This window comes from Ammodytes marinus (genome assembly GCF_949987685.1).
Source record: "Ammodytes marinus genome assembly, chromosome: 15".
Taxonomy (NCBI): domain Eukaryota; kingdom Metazoa; phylum Chordata; class Actinopteri; order Uranoscopiformes; family Ammodytidae; genus Ammodytes; species Ammodytes marinus.
The window spans coordinates 6709515-6730672 of record NC_137219.1 but is presented as its reverse complement, the minus strand read 5'-3'; the positions used below and the strand labels follow the sequence as shown (position 1 = coordinate 6730672).

The 21158-nt window shown below is 41.4% G+C and overlaps 2 protein-coding genes across 2 annotated transcripts; both read right to left on the bottom strand.

Annotated features, from left to right (window-relative positions):
• Window positions 1-933: 933 nt before the first annotated feature.
• Window positions 934-6952, bottom strand: LOC307261644 (uromodulin; the record flags this gene model as incomplete). The annotated part of the gene is made up of 9 exons (XM_080042227.1): window positions 934-1109; window positions 1235-1349; window positions 2099-2336; window positions 3013-3107; window positions 3426-3561; window positions 3662-3822; window positions 5932-6036; window positions 6164-6252; window positions 6907-6952. 9 exons carry the CDS (start codon window positions 6950-6952, stop codon window positions 934-936), a joined length of 1161 nt encoding a protein of 386 aa, XP_079898353.1.
• A 1154-nt stretch (window positions 6953-8106) lies between these two features.
• shprh (SNF2 histone linker PHD RING helicase) lies at window positions 8107-21158 on the bottom strand. The gene is made up of 30 exons (XM_080041804.1): window positions 21025-21158; window positions 19253-19855; window positions 19008-19137; window positions 18694-18912; window positions 18429-18507; window positions 18195-18345; window positions 17857-17959; window positions 17497-17756; window positions 16377-16988; window positions 15303-15554; window positions 14966-15044; window positions 14633-14796; window positions 14251-14507; window positions 13859-13980; window positions 13519-13607; window positions 13161-13253; window positions 12925-13032; window positions 12655-12797; window positions 12393-12566; window positions 12183-12245; window positions 11873-12098; window positions 11490-11627; window positions 10863-10964; window positions 10666-10737; window positions 10019-10207; window positions 9805-9897; window positions 9626-9712; window positions 9132-9310; window positions 8724-8804; window positions 8107-8629 (listed from the first exon to the last, which is right to left on the bottom strand). Exons 2-30 carry the CDS (start codon window positions 19844-19846, stop codon window positions 8533-8535), a joined length of 4956 nt encoding a protein of 1651 aa, XP_079897930.1. The 5' UTR covers window positions 19847-19855; window positions 21025-21158; the 3' UTR covers window positions 8107-8532.

Sequence of the window (21158 nt, the reverse complement as noted above, 5' to 3'; positions counted from 1 at the left end):
ACCATTTTTATACAATTACTAGGATCTATTTTTCTTTATGTGTACAAATGTCAGAACAGTGTGGCATGACCCGATGTTGTCACATTTTCAGTAACATTTGCTAACAAATAAAAAATAAACCTACAGGGCCCAGCTGGTTATGGGGATTATTTAATTTTTATTACAAAGAAAACTATACATCTGTGACTTGATTTTAAGATTAACATCTTAGGTTAGAACATAATTGACACATGCACTTGATTTGAACAGGGTGGAGAAAAGTTTGGAAGCCAAAGTAGTAACTAATAATACATTTTACTACCATACAAGTGGAAGTCCAGTATAGTTTAACTTAGACAGTGTAAATTTAACTTAGACATACAAAAGCATTATAAAATGTATTTACAGATCAGTGTATATCAGAAAGTACTCATTTAAAAAAGCCCCTGTCAAAGTGTAATAGATCATAGGAATATTATTCTATTGCTGTGCAAGCAGCATTGCAATACTGTAGCTGATCAAATTGGAAGTAATTGTGACAACTTTATACTGGTTGATAGTTTCAAGCACCACATTTCTAAAAGGATAATCTGCTCTTCACATTCAGGCTTTAAATAAAAAGAGACTACATCTGAACATAGCAGTTGAGTAAAAATAGCCTACCAATATTTACCTCTGAAATGTAGTCAAGTTGAGGTATAAAGCAACATAGAATGGAAATACTCAAGTAAAATACAAATACCTCAAAAGGGTACTTTAGTCCAATGCACTTTTTAACCACTGACGAAAGAAAATCACTCTAGGGAGCCCTTTATTAAGTGGATTTCTTACAATTCAAGACATTTGTTTAAAGAAGAGAACATATGTGTGTGTGTGTGTGTGTGTGTGTGTGTATGTGTGTGTGTGTGTTTTTATGTCCATATCTTTGTTCAGAAGTGTCCCTGATACCATGATTCATGAGGCCACCTCTGAGATGTGGTGAATGTTGGACAGGGTGAGCTGTGCTTCCCGCGCCGGGTAGAAACGTCTGGAGCGAAGCCACAGCCTCCCAAACACTCCTGTGATCAGCAGCAAGACGAGCAGCAGCCCCCCGAGGACAAAGGTCTCCACAGGAGGGACTCCGCCTGGAGCTACACACAAAGGCACAGAGGTGGAACCATACTTTGCACATGAACTGGATGCACTTATCAAGAATTTACACATCTTGCTAGGACATGAATTAGAGAGATAAATTATACAAACAGTAGGAACATACTCAGATTGGGCTTTTCACTTTTGTTTAGTTGTCGTCTGATTGGTCCATAGGACACTGTGTGGGACAGAGGGACGTCTCTCCGTATCCTCAATAGTCCGTCTTCACCGGAGCAGTTCTGTTTGGCAAATACATGAATAAAAAATTAAAGAATGAAGGATAAAATAAGTCTCTATGTCATAGGTCATTTTTTTGTGAAAGGCATGCAAATTTGTTTTCTCTGAAAATGCTAGATTCAGTGTACCATGCTGCATTACGATTCGTCTCTGTTTCTGATTTCCGAACATATCATTGCAATCTGTATGAGAAAGTTGGTCTGTCTTCCCGTAAAATAGAACACTAGTACATTTTCTTTATAAGGCTGTTTTGCATGTCCTTATCTGTGCTTTTTACTCGCACCTAGAACCAACAGTAATTGCAACACTTTATCTAGCAGTCTAATTATGTATAATATTCCTCGGACAGCACAGCATTTGGTGAAAGTGCCTTTAAAACTTTTGCACCTTCATCATGGTGTCAGTTACAGGATCACTTTAAATTGGAATCCCTCATCAGCATGGACCATTATACAAGCAGGATTAAGGACTATTTAACCACAAATAGCACTTGCCGTGTTGCTGAGTACTGGCTGGTTTTAGTTTGTTGTTTATTTTGTAATGTAAAAGTATGTCTTAAATGAAATGAAACTTTTGTGTTATGTTTCTGCTGCTTCCTTGACCAGGACTCCCTTGACAAAGAGATTTTAAATATTGAAGGGAATATTCCTGGTTAAATTAAGGTTAATGAGTGCACATATAGCTTAATTACAAGCTGAAATGCAATTCTGGGCCGACGGGTCTATATTAAGGACATAAGCTGCACATATACTAGGGCTGCTTGTCTGAACTGGCCCGTGACTACCATCATGAGGAACGGCTGTCGCATGAGCTCACTCACAGGCTGGCACAGCCCCATGGTGTTGTGGCAAATCTGGACGTTGCAATGAAGGAAGACATTGGTGTAAGAGGAGCCCACAAACTTGAACATTTGTATCCTGAACGTGGCCTCTGGACCCTGGCCATTCTTCAGCACGCTCAGGGTCTGTTCATTTGACAACACTGGGCAGCTATATGGGGAGAGAGACAAAGAGAGTCAGGGAGGCCTGGAGGTGTCAGCCAGATTTACAGTCTTGTATACTTTAAAAATAGAGGCAAGGAACAGATTTCAACTCATGTGATAAACTTCAAGTCATAAGAAAATAATGTAAACGTTAAATGAATTCACACATCAGAAAGTCAAATTTGTTTGAGTATTTTTCCTCTCTTCCCTCTTGCAGTGTGAAATCATTGTCTGTTTCATTGCTCTGCTGTTGCCAACAGTGCCAAATACTGCCTTGGTTTTCAAGGCCATGCACAGCTGTTGAACTGAAACGCATATGTCTCAGACAGGAGTCACATGACCCGGTCCAGCTCTGAGAGCTGTTGTCTGGCTGGCTCTAAGCAACAAATTCTCTTATTTCAGATTTCAACAGCGCTCCTTCAAGAGGGCTTAGAGCTGTTGGTAAGTGTGGTGAAATAACATTGCAGGAGGGCTTTCCATAAGCAGGTTTCAACATACGATCTATCGAGTTTATGGTGTAAACATATCAATCTCACCCTGTACATTCTTACTCATTTAGCTGCAAGGTGGCATATGGAAAAGAATAAGCTTTGCAAATCCATTATGGGACGTGTATGTTTTTTCCTATTCTACTCATGATACAAAATAAAAGCACTTTTGTTTAAGTTGTTCGCGAGGCAGACCTGTCTCTGATGAAGGTGTACTGAATGTTGCTGTAAGGATCACTAGTTGGCGTAGCCCAGCATCTCTCCATACGCAGCATCAGGTGAGCCGGTATCTATGAGACAGACAGTCCAGTCATTCTTTCATACAATAGGATTTACTTTTGCATACTGGGTCACTAAAATGATGATTCATACTATGTAAACAACAGCTGTACCTAGAGGTCATAACAACGCTGAAGAGAAGAGAAGCAGCACTCATATTACTGTCACAACATATTGCTTAACGTCTTGTAACAACGTGATTAACCTATTCCAAAAATAGCTGTCAATGAGAAAAATATTTGTGTTTTTCAAAGCTCAGCACACAAGCTCATGACTAAAAGACAGTTAACAAAACATAGGGGGGCGTGGGGGGGGGTTTGGCACTTTACCATGAAAACCTTCACAAAGATGTCATCGTCCAGTGTCAGCGAGGGCACAGTGTTCCATCTGTCCTCGAAGGCCTCATCCTTGTACAGTAACATAGACACCGAAAAGTTCCCATCCTCTGTGTTCAGAAAGATGGTTCTGTAGAGAGAAGGGGGGATTTAAAGGGAGCCACATACATGTTAAAAACAGTTTTTTTTTATGGCCCACTCAAATTATATTAAAATATTAAGTACCGTACCTGACGTCAACTCTTATCATGTTGTCACCATTGGGTTGTTTCACCAGATAGTTGATGGGGTAGCGGCAGACAAATGTTATGTTGACGTAGTTTCTCGTGATAATATCGGTATCGTTGTTGTGTATGGTGTTTATGAACATGATGTGAGTATCATCCGAGGACTAAGGAGGAAACAAAAACAGAAAAATACATAATGTCAATGGAAAAGAATCAAGCTAGAGACATACGATTGCTTAGTTCGAAACATTTCTAAAAATCTTATATTATTAATTTTGATTTAAAAAATATTTTTTCTTTTTTGCCAATACAAAAATAGATAACCATTTTGCTTTTTTGTGTGAGAACCGACGCAGAAATCTGAAATGGATGTTGGGTGAATGGGAGCTTGAAGAGAGCTGTCAAATATCAAGAGCATGTGTCTCCTTACATGATACAAACCTTGATACAATCATTACACAACAATGCTCATTCACACTTTTGATTTGATAACAGTATGTTAACTGGGTGAGGGTCCTTGCCAATACAAACCACCTGTTCATTAGTGAAGAGAATTACTTTTATCAGCATTCAGGTAATGCAAAAAAAAATCTTATTTCATTATTGATTAAAAAGCAGATTATTGCCTTGTTTCATTTAATCTGTCAGAAATGATTTAAAATGACTATATTCTAAAGCCCAAGGTGATGTCTTAACAGTCTTAACAGTGAGGGCTTATTTTGTCTGACTAACACTCGTATGTGTGTGATGTATGTGCCTTATGTATGTGTGTGTGTGTGGTCATTGAGGTTCCTTTATGCAACACCTTCCCCAAGCTTTAACCTATCATCCTTTCACACACTGTGCATGTGAATGACACAATTCAACATTAACTACTGTCTGCAGCTGACGTAGGTGACACAATAGAAAGGGGACGAGTGAAAAGGTTGTGTCGGAGGTTTGTCTGGGATCCTGCCGAGTGCAGACGGAGGTGTGGCTTGTGTGGTCACAGTTCGGGATGATCTGCCTTGAGCTCCGACATTTGAGGAACTTTTTACTACCTCTTGGTAAACACACCACACCATCCCACCATAAGGGCCACTGACAGGTCCTCATTTCCCCATACAGGGAGGTTCAGAGTCTCACAAATTCACAACACTCCTTGAAACGTGAAGCAAATGACGCTATGGTGTTCAAATGTAAAAAGTCTGACCTTTTAAACCCAACAATTCAGTCACTTATGACTTCTCTGACGGTCGCATTTGAAAGCACTCAAAGTTCAAGGTGAAAGTGAGATTGACAGCTATGACATTCTTCTCCTTTAGCAACTCATCTAGAGCAGGCTTACTTTTCTTCAGACGCTAACGCAATAAAAACTTGTGAAACTGCTGAGGTGAATTCTGGAGAAATTTTCCTTCCCATAAAAAGCTGCGTTAACCTTTTGCTATCTTTATGGGGGGGGGGGGGGGGGGGGGGGGGGGGGGGGTTCAAATTCAAGGACACTTGTGCAGCGGAGTAGGGATTGAAACTTGGCCAAAGTTTCATGAAATCCATGAGGGTGGGCTGGATTTAAACAATCCGGGTACTAGTTGGCCAGTGATTTGCGGCCCTTCCTATTCAGTGAACATAAACAAATAATCATCATTTCCATGTAAATCCGTAAATGTAGAACTACAGGGCCATTCAGGGTCCCCTTGCTGCTTTGAATAGTGTCCTGTGCTGTTTCACGGGACAAGGAACAACGCCAGCCTTCTTTCTTGACATACGCGCTACTCCCTCCCACGGTCACCCCCCCCCCCCCTTTTCTCTTCACCCCTTTTCTGTCTGGCCTCAGTATATGTGCCTTTCTCTGTCCATCTTATTATACTTGCTATGAGCTAATTCCACAGAGCCTCACAGTCGACATTTACGTCACAACAGACAAAAGTGTTTTATTCAAGGTTATTTTTTCATAGTTATGTAAAGTGCAACCAACCAACTAGAATGGTTCCTTTTTTGGGGGGCACTATAAAGATCCTGATTTAGTGGTAGGGTAGGGGCCAGTTCCTACAACAACCGTAGACATCGTAAAAAGGTAATTTATTTTGATGGGGATCTCATGTTGTCAATAAAGGAGAGGTGTAGTTTGTCTTCATAGCGTTAAAAGCTGGTGTCTTCATCTTTTGTTAAGAGTTGTTCTAAATGTCTGACTTCACGTGCAACATTTGAATAGTTAGACCCTCCGACAAATGCGCTCTAAGAAGAAATCACAGACTTTAATGCAAATGTTGAGCTGAAAAGGTCGAAGGTGATACCATTATAGTCCCGCAGTCTGAGAGATTTGTCTTTATGCTGAAGACGTAGTCGTCGCCGACCTCAACGCCACGGCACTCTGGATCATTTAGATGCAAATCCCAAACCTAAACATGAAACAAGACAAAAAAAATACAAAAAGTACTGTGAGCTGAATCGGACTCTAAAATCGTTTAGGATATCAGTACTTCATTTAGGAAAAATACTCTTGGGGTTTTGTTAATGCTGACTTACATGAAGTGGAGGCTCTTTGTTGAGGAAAAATGCGCTGGGAATAACCACCTCCATATGGTCGTTGGTACAAAAGACAGTTTCATTGAGCTCTAATAGAAAGAAGATAAAAACAGAAATGAATATCTCACAAAAAGTTCTCTTTTAGATAATTTGAAGCGATGTTGATTTTTTAAACTCTCGCTTTTACACTTCAAAGATAGATATTGTAATTACTTTGTGTATCTTCACATATATTAAGTCTCATAGACAATCAATATTTTATACACAGTAAGTCCAGCCACCGATATCTATTTGTCAGCGGTGAAATGTAATATTTATTGAAGTACTGTAGTATTTCCATTTTTTGCTATTGCTAGAGGAAAATATTGCAAATTTCAATCCACTTAATTTAAAGTCACTTGAGAGATTTGACAAAGCTTATGATGAATTCTCAAATTCTTATTTTTGTGGACTACAAAACAGTATAAAAAGTAGTTAAAATCATCTTAGACATTTTATATATTTTTTTTAAATAAGAGCATCTGCTGAATACTTCAAGCTAGCACAGAAAGAAACTTGACTTGATGCATTATATGGTCCCTCTTGAAAGGACGTTGCAGACAGAGAAACCCATGAACCAATTACTACCAATTAAACCATCAATATGATATGTTACTCTCTAATGACTTCTTGAAGGAAAAAAGCAGTTAGTTTAACCCTGGCCCCTTAGTGCAGGTTGTGTGATGTGAGGTGTGCGAGCTCACCCTCCTGCTCCGGCTCCAGATACTCCGCTGAGGTGACCGTCCTCATGGTCAACAGTAACCAGGCAAAAAGCAAACTGGCAGGTGCCATCATCATCTTCCCAGGTCTCTCTCCCTCTTGCTCTCTCTCAGCCACTCCACTACCTTTTGGCTATTGCCTCCAATACTCTGTGAATCTTGTTGGGAAAAACTATTCACCACAACTCGCCTGTCACCGCCAAGACGTAGTGCCCCCCTCTCTTACTCCAGCCTCTCCAAAACGCACAGCTCTAATGAACTGGGAGCCTCCCTCTGGCCTTAAAACACCAGCTTGAATGATGTCCCCAGCAACAATGAGATTCCACACATGAATAGGGGGAACTGAGGGGAGTCCAAGGTAACACGTATGTTACGGCCTACAGCGGCGATGTCCTCTTAGTAAACATCTTACAACTGTTTCTTACTACAGGGCGTCTGGTAACCATGTAAAGAGGAACAACAGCACAGGGCTGGCACTCTTTTGTTGTCTACATCCTTTGTGTGTGGACATTTTAAAATCTTTACTAGTGCGGGAATCCCAGTCAGTCAGGAGGAGATAAAAAAGAAAAAGTCATTACCAGTCAAGGGCAATTGTAGCCACGATGCCAAAGACCTGAGGTTGTATGTGTGTGGTGGAATAGACCATAAAATACTCAGGTATGCAAAGACAACAAAGAAAAGATTATTTTCATCATATTTAAAAGGACATTTGAAGCAGGAGGATGTAATATAAAAGCTGTATATCTGTTACACGTGTCCAGTCAATTTGTCAGCGGTTGCACGAGAAAACGATGAGATAATTGGCGCTATGAGGCGGAAAACCTCTTCACACTTTCCGACTTTTATGAGATGAATTTACAAGATCAGTTTCCAAGACGCTGGATGTTGTGTTTTTTTGTCTTGCAAATAAGGCAGGCGCAAGTGTTAAGGCCGAATTGTGCCGCATTGTTTTAAACAGACAAATGGCTTGAAGAAGATTGTCTGGTAGAAGAAAAATCTCTCAGTTCTGCTCCTGTAAAAAGGTCAATGGCTTCCTTCCTGCTTCCACTTTTACGACACAGAAATAATCCGTAATAAAAAGTACTGGACAAAAAGAGTTGGTCATAACAGAGTGAATGCCCCTACTTTGAAAAAAGTTGTTTATTTCCTAAAAGTTGGGAGAATATCTCAATCACACTGATGGGATCCTAGCATCTGAATTCCTCCATGTTCTACTGTTTTAACTAACATTGTAGTTGTATATAAATGCATATGCTCAATATTATATCAACACAAGCAACGATATTGTACAGTGTAGTCAAATGTGATCATCAAACATGTAGTTGAAGACGTAGGTACTGTGCCAGTCAGTTACAATTATGACAAAAATTGATCCAAGTACACAAATACTCCAAATATTTAAAATTAAATATAGTTAGGAAACATGTAGTATTCTGTCATCAGAGACCGGCTAAAATATCTTTTTGGAAATGCATTCGATAACTTTAGCATAATTGTATAAAAAAAAGGAATGTGCAAAATCGGTGTTCATCCATGATCATTGTGTAAAGAGTGAGCTGTTTTTGCCTGTGAGCTTCAGCAGGTTTCCCCCTCCTCCCAGTGTGTCCAGACTCACTCCAGATGTTCTGTGTCTTCAGTAAATAGATCAGCCAGGTCGGCTACTGTCAGTACTGCAGCCTCCGAGTGCTTCATGGTTGTGCCTGTGTGACTAGAACAACAACAACAAAAGCTTTTATCAGAACTGATTTCAATGGGTTTTAAATACATAAAATTAATATTTGACTGTATTCTGTGGCTCACACCTTTTCTCAGCCGTCTTCAGCATTGCCTGCATTCTCTCCTCAATAGTGGATTTGATTAAGAACCTGTGAACAAATGTTGGCCTGGTGGACAAAAGAAAACAAAAACAACAAAATAATTCAAAACATGTACGAAATAGTGAAGGCATTTCTTTTATATACTATACACTGAATAGAAAACAGCCATGACTGCCGCTTATGGACCCCACCAGGTTACATTTTAACCACAGGTGGAGAAGGTGTGAACCATTTTTACCTCAACAATTTGTCATACAACCTCCAAAGCAAAAACAAATTACTTACTAATATTACTTTCAATGTGTAAAGGTGGAAACATCGACACATCCATATTCTCATGTCTTGGTTAACATACAGGTTTCCACTAACAGACTGAACCTTTCTGTTTCTTACTTGGTCTGGCCGATCCGGTGCACTCTGCCGATGGCCTGGAGTTCATGCGCCGGGTTGAGGATGGGCTCCACCAGCAGAACGTGAGTGGCTTCAATGATGTTCAGACCATTGGAGCCGGTGTGGAGGGGAAGCAGGAGGATGTTGATCTTTTCCTCGTATTTGAAGGAGCAAAGGTTCTCCTGGAAAAATTGGAGTCAATGCACTAGTTACAAGCACACCATCAATCTTTTTTATAGCTGTGTAATTATGGTTTAATCAATATGGAAGCAGATTTGAGTGTTTACCCTACAAACCTTCTGTATGTTTTGTTTTGTTTCTCAATACATGGTGACCAGTTCAAACTCAATCATTCTTAGTTTGTAATAAAATCTAAACACTTTGAGTAATATATAGGGAAGTTTCCTATGATAAGTTAACTGTCCTTGAGCGGTAAACCCTCCTTGTTGAAGTAATGGGGTTTAGCGTGGTGAGCACATCTAGCAGAAAATTCAAACCTGGAATTTGTGAATGCCATTGATTTGAGAGAACTCCATGTTGTTGTCAAACAAGGCCTTCGCAATGATGTCAAGGACGTTCAGCCACTGAAAAGGAAAACATTGGACCAGATTTAGACTCGATATCATCTAAATAAATCAATATCTCAGAGCCCAGGGAGATTTTTTTTTACAGTTACCGTGGAGAAGACGAGGCACTTTGCCCCGGGGTAGGTCACTTGAATCTGCTTCAGTGTTCTCACCACCGCCTCCACTTTGGTAGAGTGGCTTCCCTGTCAAACACAGGAAGTGGAAAATCAAGCTATGGCGTTAATTACAGATAGTAAGGCCTTAACAAAAGCTGTGTTAAATTACAATACCATTCATTACAAGAAAAGAATGTTGTTGGCTGACCTTGACCGGTATTTCCTGGTCCTGGCTGGACGACTCTGCGGTGAACACATAGGAGATCTCAGTGTGGGACGTGGTCTGTCTGCATATGGCGCATTTGATGGCACGCCGCCTCGAGCCTGTGCTGTACTGCTCCAGAATGATCGCAATGCACTCGTTGCAGAAGCAGTGGCCGCAGATCAGTACTGCCCACTGGAAAGGAGGGAGAGAGGTGAGTTGAAGATAGCAAAAGAAGAATACAGTGCTCGGGATTTTTTGCTGGAAAAGTGGTTAACTATATCTGCATTAGACTTAACGGTGGGGTCAGTGATTCTGGAGAATGCTTGTTGTCAAAATCCCTTTTAGTCAAAATCAGTGAATATCTCCTCACCATCCATTACCTGTCCATACTGTGTGTGCACTGGAAAAAAATCCAATTTTAATACACAGCCTAGGCTCTGTAAATGGGTATGTTGCTAGCTATGGTTGGCCCCCCTGGTTTCAATACCCGTTTACAGAGCCTAGGCTTTGTAATAACAATTTATTTTTTCCCCCAGCGCAGACACAGTATGGACAGGTAGTGGACCATGACGAGATATTCACTGATTTTATCAACAAGCGTCCTCCAGAATTGCTGACTCCACCTTTAAGGAACAACATCTAAAGCTCACCTCCTGTCCTAGGGGCCGTGCACAGATGGGACATGGCTCTGGGTTCAGCCCTCCAGTAGACTTGTCCTGGGACTGGAACAAAGGAATGTATGTTATTTGGAGTGAGATTGCATCACACAGTTTGAGATAAACGCCTCTGAATGAGATGGGGAAGAAGAATGAATGCACTTTGTAGTCGCCATCAAATGTAAAATGACCTTCTCCAGATTTGAGAGATAGAGAAACTGGCCGAGCTTCTTTTGGAGTTGAGACTTGGCCACTGCCTGGTCGTTCAAAAGCTTGACTCTGTTCTGCTCCACCTAAAAGCAAAGAGGGCAGGAATGCAATAAAAATAGTTTAGGCAGTATATTAAATCCTTGGAAACCTTGGAATATGCACCGACAAAAACAGAAGAATTGTGCCCATAAAGTGGGTCAGAGGTGCCACTTGAGCTTTGGTGGGTCTGCAGGGTCGAAATATGGCTTTTTCTCAATAGTTTCTTATTTAAGTTATCATGTTTACGTTCTGATTTTTTAGAAAATGTCAAAGGAAGTTCACTTTCTTAGGTGATTAGTCAACCCAATTTGTTACATACATGACAATGCAGGTCATTTTGAAACAATCAACTTAATCACATTACAATATCATTGTAAAGCACTTTGAGCTACATTTCTTGTATGAATGGTGCTTTACAAATAAAGCTTATTATTATAATAATTATTAATCATCAAAATTGCCCCAAACAAAACTCTAAAAGCTATTATTTTTTATTTGAAGAACCTTTTAAAACAGGACAGACTGACATGAACTTGGTGCAGTAACATGGTTTGTCGTCTTCAACTCACCTCATGTGGTTCAATGATGTGCAGCAGTTTGGGCTTAGGTTCATCGGGCAGACGCACACGTAGTCTCTCTGTGGCCATACCCAGCTCATCAATGGCCGACACGTGATTCCTCAGCACCATCCAGTACTCGTGCAGCACCTACGGGAGAGATGACGCTTTCATTCTGGTCTGTTTCTCTTATTGTTCATATTCGCATTTAAAAAGGGATGTGTATTTTGTCTCAACAAAAATAAGTTATTGTCTTCCACAGTCATCATTTTTAATGCAAAAGAGGAGCATTGTGCAGCTTTTTTAATTGCTGGAAAATTAAGTGAGTTTGTGTATGTGTGTGTGTGTGTGTGTGTGTGTGTGTGTGTGTGTGTGTGTGTGTGTGTACTACAAACCTTGTACTCTTTCTTCCAGTTCTCAAACAGTTCCATGAAGGTGTTGCCCTCCTCCACCAGCTCTGGGTCCATGCGTTTCACTTTGGCAAAAGACAAGATGGCCTTCAGAGTGCGCTCCGTCTCGCTAGCTGCCCACAGACCTCTGCTGGTGGTGGGGAGACGGTCGTCCACCATGCCGTCTTCATCTTCGATCATTTCTTCAAAGATGGCCGTTTGACCCTTCACCCTGTCGGAATAATATATTCCTTATTAATCAACTATTTAGTTTGCAAACAGTTTGATTGATACTCTGACAGGTCTCTCTGCTTACGTGTGAGAAAACAGCTTGGACTCATAATCTGTGAAAAGCTCATCTGCTTTGCAAAACACACAACTAAAAGATGGAAGAAATAAGAGGGGAGTATTAGTGATAATAAAGGCACATTTTCATGTTTGCAAGGCTTTTAAATTTGTGTATTTTTCATGGGAAAAATAGGGGGTCATGTTCCTGAAAAAAAGCCAAAAACTGCTGATGCCTTACTTATTGAGGGGCAGTCTCATAGGCCTGAGGTGACAAATGGTGACCTCATCGATCACTTTCTGCGACGCCGGGCCTTCGAGGCTCTTCACAGCGTCTTGCACCGTCTTCTGGGATTTCATCAAATCTTGCATTTGCGTTGCGAGTAGGAACTGCAGACCACAGCCATCACGGAACCTGTGGGATACACCCATTTATCTTTTAGCACCTTTGTGTAAGGGATTTGCCATAACCCTTTTTTAATCTAAATAAATGAATGGCGTACTTGTCTGCCATGGAGAGCTTGTTGGCCTGTTGCTTGTAGCTGCACGTCAGCTCATTCTTGACGCGCGACACCAGATCGTCGTCGTTGGAGCTTCGGATGGCTTTCTGGATGACGTCCAGCCACCACGGAGAATTAAGCTTGACCTTCAGAAAATAAAATGAATTGTGTTAGGTTTTGTATTTATTTTTGATCCCTTTCTCTTTCTATATGTTTAAATGATCATGCACAGTTTGATCTTTATAAATATCAGTTTAATTTCAAAGTTCTCACTTTGCGTTTCAGCTCCTTGATGTTCTGCAGCACCGGCTGGAGACCCTGAAGGGCGTCTGCAACCTCCGAGTCGTATTTGGTCATGTAGTGCTGACGCAGCTGCTCTGCCTGTAGAGACAAGGACAACGATAAGAGCAGCCTACAATGGCATTTTTCTTACAAAAAATAAATAAATAAGAAATGTATTAACAAAACTAACAAGTTTCGAATTCTTATTGGAATGAACGTGTTCTGACCTCCTCACTCAGTCGGTCATCTCTCAGCGTAGGAGGTATCCCAGGATGCTTTGCACTCAGCAGCTCCATCAAATTGTGGGTCGCATGAAGCCTCTGGTTCACCACAATAGTAAAATTGAAACAGGTAATTAGATTTTTTTATAAAAACTCACAACATAGAAACTCTCCATTATGATACATTTAAAGACCTCAAAAGGAACTGTATTTAAAACCTATTGGTATTGTTTAAATGTAATGCTGTCAGTCATTCTACTAGATGTCTATTGAGTGATGAAGGCTGTTTAGGTTCAGAAATGAAACCCTTCATATGTTAATCACAGACATACGAAAGCGACATGAATACGATGAGGCCTTTTACCTGTAATGAATCTGTTTTCAGTCGGCCTTTGTGCTCCTCTGATGAACGAAGCACTTCTCTATACATCTCTGTTGCCTCTAAGAACTCATCTGCGGAAGGGAAATGGAAACGGGGACTATTAGTGACACAATACCTCTGTCTAATGTTGAGTTAATGAGACGCGTAATACAAACCACCACACCACAATATATACACACATATACATATAGCATTGGTGAGACCTGCAGCAACAAAAACCTCTCGATACAAAGCTGAGATCATGGCTCGTGTTTTGTTTGAACTGATTCCCATGGGAAAGCGAGAGCAGACGGAGCACAGGAACAGAGGTGGGGATTAATACCTCTGATGATGTGGATTCCAGCCAGGCCGTTGAGTGCGCACACCAATTGTCTGTGGGCTTCTTCACACTCCACTCGACATTTCTTCTGCAGAGACTTCAGGAGCTCCTCCATCGTCATGGTGCTGGGGAACGGCACAGACAAGCCCCACTCAATGAAAAAAAAACCCTCCAATGCAAATTACACCGAATGGGTCATCTTTAAATAAACAACAAATGCACACTATGTAATTGACAAAAAGGTTGCTGCGGTCTATTACGGCTACTAATGCTGCGATACTCTTTTTAGCCGGGCGGGATTGTTAATTAACCGACACAGCTGCCTTGACATAAAAGCCCTCTCCTCTCGCCTATGAGCTCCTTGAGAACACAATGCCAAGTGTCTGTCTGTCTACCTTTTCTGCAGAGGCAGGAACTCCCCCCTCACCGCCTGTGGATGGCAGCAGGCCTGGCGTAGCCTCAGCAGAGGGTAGAGGATGGTGTGCACGGTGCGACGGTCCAGGCTGCCCAGCTTCAGGCTCCAGTCAGAGATCTTCCTGAGTTTGAGCAGCAGGTCCTGGGAGCAGACCTCATGCTGCCGGTGGTAGAAGTGTCCCTCTACTGGGGAGAAGCGCAGCCAGTGCACCTCCTCCGTCTGAGGGGGAATCTGGATCTGCAAAAACAAAGACAAGATCGTTTAAAACAAACCTTAACTACAAATTATAATGTCTTTGTCTAATGTCTTTTTAAATGGCCATCAGAGATTCTTGTAAAAACATTATGTTTACTTTGTCCTACCTGATCGATAACGTCTTTTTTAGCCGATCGCCACAATATTTGAGCGACCATATAGTAGAGCGGCTCTGTGTTTCCACGGCGATAAGGGCGATAAAGCAGCTGGTCCCACCAGTATTTCACCCAGTACGGGTCAACTCCCAGGAACAGTACAAGGCCATATAGATCTGTACAGAAAAACAACATCAGTGTAGAGACTCAGTTTGTGTTCTTAGGCAGGTTTTGAGAGTTTTGGAACGTTGTTGAAAGTCTTAAGAGAAAAATGACTGAATGGATGGTCTTAATACAGCACTTGAGTTTTTCTTTTTGCTATGTAATGATTTGTTCTGGTATTACCTTCTAAGCCTCTCTGGACAGGAGTGCCACTGACGCACCAGCGGTTAACCGATGCCAGACGTAGAGCCATTTCTGCTGCCTGGATGTAAAATGAGGGGGGACATCATTAAAAGTTTCAATAAGAGGAACTGAAATAAAACCCAATATTAAACACAGTCGCACATCTCTCATGCAACCTATGAATACATTAGATTATATTCACACAGTCCCATAAGTGTGGTCAAGTTCAATATGGTATTATAGAAAACACAAAAATGACCGGTGCGTAAACCCCAAAATGCTGTATTACCCTTTAATGGCCCTAACTGATTGAGTAACTGATCTTCCCTCAACTCACCTTGGCAGTGGGACATTCAACCATCTGAGCCTCGTCCAGACAGATGCGCCACCACTCCACAGCCACCAGGGGACTGGGTACGGCCATGTAACGCTTCTGGTTCCTGAAGCGCCGTCCGTCTTTGCTGTTGCTGTGTGGGATGTCGACGTAGTTGAGCTCTGAGCGCAGCACATCATACGTAGTGATGACCACATCCTGCTGGGCCAGGATATGAGGCTGGATGAACCCATGCTTCTTCACACCCTGATAAACCTAATGTGAAGAAAATCATATTGATCAGCAAACTACCTTAAATTCAACCGTTTTGACAGTGTGTGCTTTTTGTTAAGTAGAAGAAAATTCAAACAGAAAACCACAATTTTGACATAAGAGGATGTGAAAATGAGTTACTAAAGAATAAATCTGCTGCAGAGCGTCACATTTAATTTGCCTTCATCATGTAAAGCTAACACTTGAGATAAAGAGCTTGCATGCAAATAATGTTATCTCTTAATGTGTGACTGTAATCTCAACACATATCAGGATTAGCAAAAGTAAAGTTGAAAATGATTAGCTGTGTTTTTATGGTGCCTACTAACACACCTTTTTAATCTTTGATTTGTAATCCCTCTCCAGAGTGTCAAATACTGAACACTTTTACAAAGCATTGCTACCCACACTTTATGATTAAAAGAGCAACATATTTGGCTTGAACATGCTTGTTTATCTTTGTTCAGATTTAAGACACAGTTTTGCTGATGTAGTTTTGCACTTATTTGGCCCTTAACAAAAGTATTATATATGATGAAAGTTTTGACTGGTAGATCTTGAAATATTTCACAGGATAGGGAAAAACTTGACCTACTGGTGGCGTCAGAGGGGAAATCGAGTGAGTTGGGTCTACTTCAATATTAAATCCACAGCATGAAAATGACCAAGTTGGAGCCCATTAGAGGAAAAACAACATCCCAACATTCGTCAATGCGTGTCTATTTTAAATTACGGAGCTGGTTTTGTGTGACATTTCTACCTTTGTGGATAAAAAATAAAAAAATCCACCAAAAGACTCTAATATATCCATCTCCTTTCTCTCACCAGCACTCTCAGCGAGGAGGACCTGATGTGGCGGTTGATCTCCTCTACCCATTGGTGGCAGATGGAGCTGGGTGAGATGATGAGGGTGGCACCGGTGGAGACAGGCTTCATGGCTACCAGGCAGTGAGGGCAGTAGAACGGTGTGGTTTCAAGGCTTTCTTCTTTGTAGTTGACACAGTGTGCGTGCTGCCACAGCTGGCAGTTCATACACTGGACACGGGCCTTGTAGTCAACAATGCCCAGCTCACCACAGATGCACTCGAAGCGGTAGTCAGCGGTGTTGAAAGGCACGACGGATGCTCTAGTTGGGGTTTCTGGGGTTTCCCTTTCTTCAGGTGTATCATCCATCCCGGGTTCGTCCTTCGTATTTGATTTACTCTTATCCCCAGACGTCTGTGAGGTTGCCGTAGTCGCATCGAGAACTGACTGATCTGCTGATTCGTTCAAACTTTCATCCCATTCCGACTTTGTGTCGTTTTCCTCTGCCACCAGACAGTCGGATGTAAGATCCCTTTCATCATCTGTGAGAGAGTTTTGCAGAGCTGCCTCCGCCTTCTCTTTTGCTCGTCTCTGAAACATTTTCCTGGGCGTGCTCTCTGTGCTTTTGGAAGTCTAAGAAAAAAAGGAGAACAGAAAAAAGTTAAAGCCTCTGGAAACCTAGTCTGAAATAGTAAAATCAATAAATGATATCAAAGTTGGGTGTCTCAATAAGATTGTACAACAATCTGAATGAAAATAATAGTAAATATTATAAAACTTAGTTAAAAAGACCCCTGTTTACCGTCTACACTACACCGCTTTACTGGACTGTGTGGGCGTGGCCATATCTAATGGTCTCCAACAGTCATTGTGTTTATAGAACTTTCGGGTAGAGAACCTCAGTGATTGGTTCCAAATACTGATTGTGTAATAAGAACCAGAGTATAGCCCGCCTCATCTTAACCAACATTATGTAAAAGTTTATCAAACTTAATTGACAATATCTTTCATTTGGATTGATAAATGTCTTACTCTTTTCAGTTGCTTACTATCATGAAATTAACTCCCTATAGCTTTAAATAATACAATGCGGTACAAGTTGGGGCCTAAAACATTCACGTTTGAAGCTAATTGTCCTTACCGACTTGGATGCTCCTGCTAATGTCTTCTTGGTTTCTTTGTACTTCTTCCCGAGTTTAAACGACCCGGCCAAGCCTCGACCTTTCACCCGGTCGACCAGGCCTTCATCTATCAGCTTCACCAGCGTCTTCTTCATGTGGTTGCGGTTCTTTAAAAGGTCATAACCGTAGGTGACACGGATGTAGGTGAAGATAGCATTGACGGAGGCTCCTTTACCCGATCTCATCTCTTTGATTGCAGTGAGGAGCATGACGCGCACGGCTGCACACAAATAATGTAAAGCATCTGAATCAACAACTGTGGTCGCAATAAAAGTGGTGGTGTGTGTGTGTGTGTGTGTGTGTGTGTGTGTGTGACATACTTGGGTAGGATATTTTTATTTTGGGCTGAGCTTCAGACTTGCAGTGGATGACTTTCTTTCTTTCCAGGGGAGGAGGAGGTACGTAATAATTCACCGATTTCCCCTGCAACAACAAAATAGTAGATAAATAATTTAACACATTCACGCACAATGTAGCTGATTAGCTTCTACACAGAAAATATTGGAATAAATAGAACTGTAGATTAAAAAACCTACATCCTACATTACATAAAGATTCTTAAGACTGATAAAAAAATCATCCAATAGTGTAGCTGTAACGAGAAAAGAAGGGAAGTGAAATCGGGTATTTTTGACTATAGCTGGATACTGATCCTTACCACAGGTAGAGTGAGGGCTTCCTGCTCAAGGTTCTGTCTGGGGTGGAACAGGATGAGAGCCAGAACTTCCACTGTCTTACCCAGCCCCATTTCATCAGCCAAGATCCCACCAGGCCACTGCACGCCCGCCAGGGGAAATTCTCGAATTAAGCTGAAAAAGAAAAAAGAAATGCTTTCAGGTATCACAAAAACAAAACAAAAAAATGATTGTTGAACAAAGGATTAAGTTCTCACCAGCCGGTAAAGGGGTTGTAGAACAACTTCTTGCCACACAAAGTGATCAACTCCCGCCAGAGGAAATGCATTGTTTGTTCTGCAAAGAATTGAGATATTTTGACAATGTCAATTACATAGCTATAAATAAGGTTGGTAACAGTAACTCAAAGCAGCATCATTCTGCATTTAAAAAAAGTTTTACATCTCACAAGGAAAAAAGAAAAATGATTTTGACGATGATGTGCAGCAGGATATAAGGGGAGTGATGTACAAAAGTGAGCACCTTTAGGTGAAGTGTTCTTGCATTTCTCTTTCTGCAGCATCCAGTTGACGGCCTGGCTCTGATAGGGTCTGAGAACAGGGATAAGGGCTTTGTGCTGGACGTCATAGGTCACCTCCGGGCTCTGTCTCAGGTGCATGTGTCTCACGTAATCATAAAGCTCCTCCACATTCTGCCTCTCCAGGTCGGTGTCACATTCCTCCTCCTCATTTTCTACATGTTCTACATGGAATAATACAGATCTTGATGAAGTATTATTATTACTACACTACAACATGGATCACAGAATGCATAAGACATTAGGACCAGACACTTACCGGGGATTATAAAATCATAGAAATACTCCATTAGCTTCTGCATTAGCTGATTTGCTTTCTTCATTCGAGAATTTCCCTCGCTGAGGAACTCGGGCATCCCAAGCCCAGTTTCAAGGAAGTAAATCCCCACCTGCCAGACGCAAACAAAACAACAATTGATAGAACAAAATTCCATATATTCAACATTTTGATAGAACTTTAACTTTTAAGCATCCCAACATACGAAGCAGATAACACATTCATACCTTCACTGCCCCCTCCGTTGACTGGTGACAAAGCTGAACCACCCTTCTCTTCTGTAACCAGTCGAGGTCTTCCGGTTGGATCACTCTGAGGCTGCACTCCACCGTGCATGTGTCCCCATCACACTTCCACTGCCCCGGCACCGAGCCCTCACCCTGATCACAGCTGCTGTAGCTCATGCACAGCTGCTCACCCATCCTGTGGAGCACGAACGCTCTCTGTTCACAGTCGGATGGGATCCAGGCTGGCCGAACGCTGAACTCCCCGATAAGAGCCTTCCAGATGTGGCCTAGTTTCAGGGCTGGCTCCACTGCGAGGGCCAGGGAGGCAGAGGTAGAAGTGCTGTCTGATGATGTACCAGGGATCTCCTCCGTTAACGGGACAGAGCCGGTGCAGGCAGCTAAAGGGACGTTCTCTGGGGTCGGGAGAAAGGAGCTGCTGGGGGTTGGGACAAGGGAAACAATGGAGCCAGTCGGAGTTTGGTCATCTGCCTGGATCACTTCATTCTGACGATCCTCTATCATGTTCCAGTTCAGCTTCTTCTTGTCTTCTTCATCCACCCTCACAGGAGGGGCCCTCTTCCTTCGGCTACTCATGGTTGAACTCTACATGAGGAGTTAATTACAAAAAAAGTTTGACTTTAAATTCATTTAAGTTTACATCAGCAGCAATCACTATATGAAAGATATTTTCATTTTCTTAGAGTTAAAAAGTAATTGTTTAACGCAAAACTGAAACTTTCAAATCTAAAATAAATCTGTCCATTGTAAGGCTCAGTGTAGAAACCTATTATTTACTATCTATGGTAGAAACATATGAAAAAATATACAATTATACTGATATATAATTAGTATAATTGTTTTTTAACCTATTGACTGACACCAACATTTCCTTTATATACTGTGGTTAGAGAAAAGTAAGCACCTTAACCTTTCGCCTTCCTACATGAGTCAGATGTGAGAAGTTCAATCTCAGAAATAATTTTTTTCCTTGTCCGATTATCATTTGATTGGATTGGATTTGAACAGACCTGAAGAAGTAAATGTGGTTATACAGTACAGTTGGGTCCAAAAGTCTGAGACCACTAGTCTTAATATTTTTTAATCCTCAAACTGTATTATTCTTTAAGTTTAAGTAGTATTTCCAAGTTAACGTGAAACTATTAGGGATTTTCAATGTGGTTTCAGACATCTGATCGCCACTGTTCAGAAAAAATTAACTCAATAGTTTTGTACAATAGATTTCCCTTGCTTTAATCCTATGGGCCCTTTATCTGGGGACCCTTTGGAGCCCCCCAGACGGGAAACAATGTATCCCAATTAATATGAACTCCAACCCCCCTTTGCACCACAGGGGCTTCTTGTCATATTGTGTATCAGGAGACTAATGCAGGTAGTAATAATGTAGTAGGCATATTAAGCTGTCAGAAATGTGAATGCCAGTTATCGAACAATGTAATCCATTTCAACTCATACTAATGCCAATTCCTGCTCCAAAGCCATGAACAACGAACGTTTAAGTTTAGATTTAAGCAATTTAAGGCTTATATTTTAGCAAGTGCTAGCTGGCTTCTTAGTGTATCAGTTAGTATGCATGTTGGCTAACAAGTGGCTGTCTTAAAATGTTCTCCTTTTTATCGGTAAACGTTTTCGTTGCCCAGGGGAAAAGGCAGCCATGTATGAACAAAACACTTCAAGGCTGTGCTGCGGCGTATTTTATGTTTCCTTTTTTAATCCTGTATCCGTACGAGAGAATAAAAACAATCGGGATTTACTTGTCGAGTCTCCAACAGATCAATATGGTTCCTATCGCCGTATCAGAAGTCGTTTCAGGTCCCAGCAGCAGCAGATAATCAGGCTGAAAGGCTCCGAAACTCACTCAATTCACCGACTCTTGTATTGCTGTTCG

What these genes read in the sequence shown, in the direction of transcription:
- shprh (XM_080041804.1), bottom strand. Translation starts at nt 19,846, where the DNA reads ATGAGTAGCCGAAGGAAGAGGGCCCCTCCTGTGAGGGTGGATGAAGAA. An exon ending in AAGCCCTCACTCTACCTGTG is followed by an intron (nt 17,960 to 18,194) that starts GTAAGGATCAGT and finishes TTGTTGTTGCAG; the next exon opens with GGGAAATCGGTGAATTATTA. An exon ending in ACTGGAAGAAAGAGTACAAG is followed by an intron (nt 11,628 to 11,872) that starts GTTTGTAGTACA and finishes TCTCTCCCGTAG; the next exon opens with GTGCTGCACGAGTACTGGAT.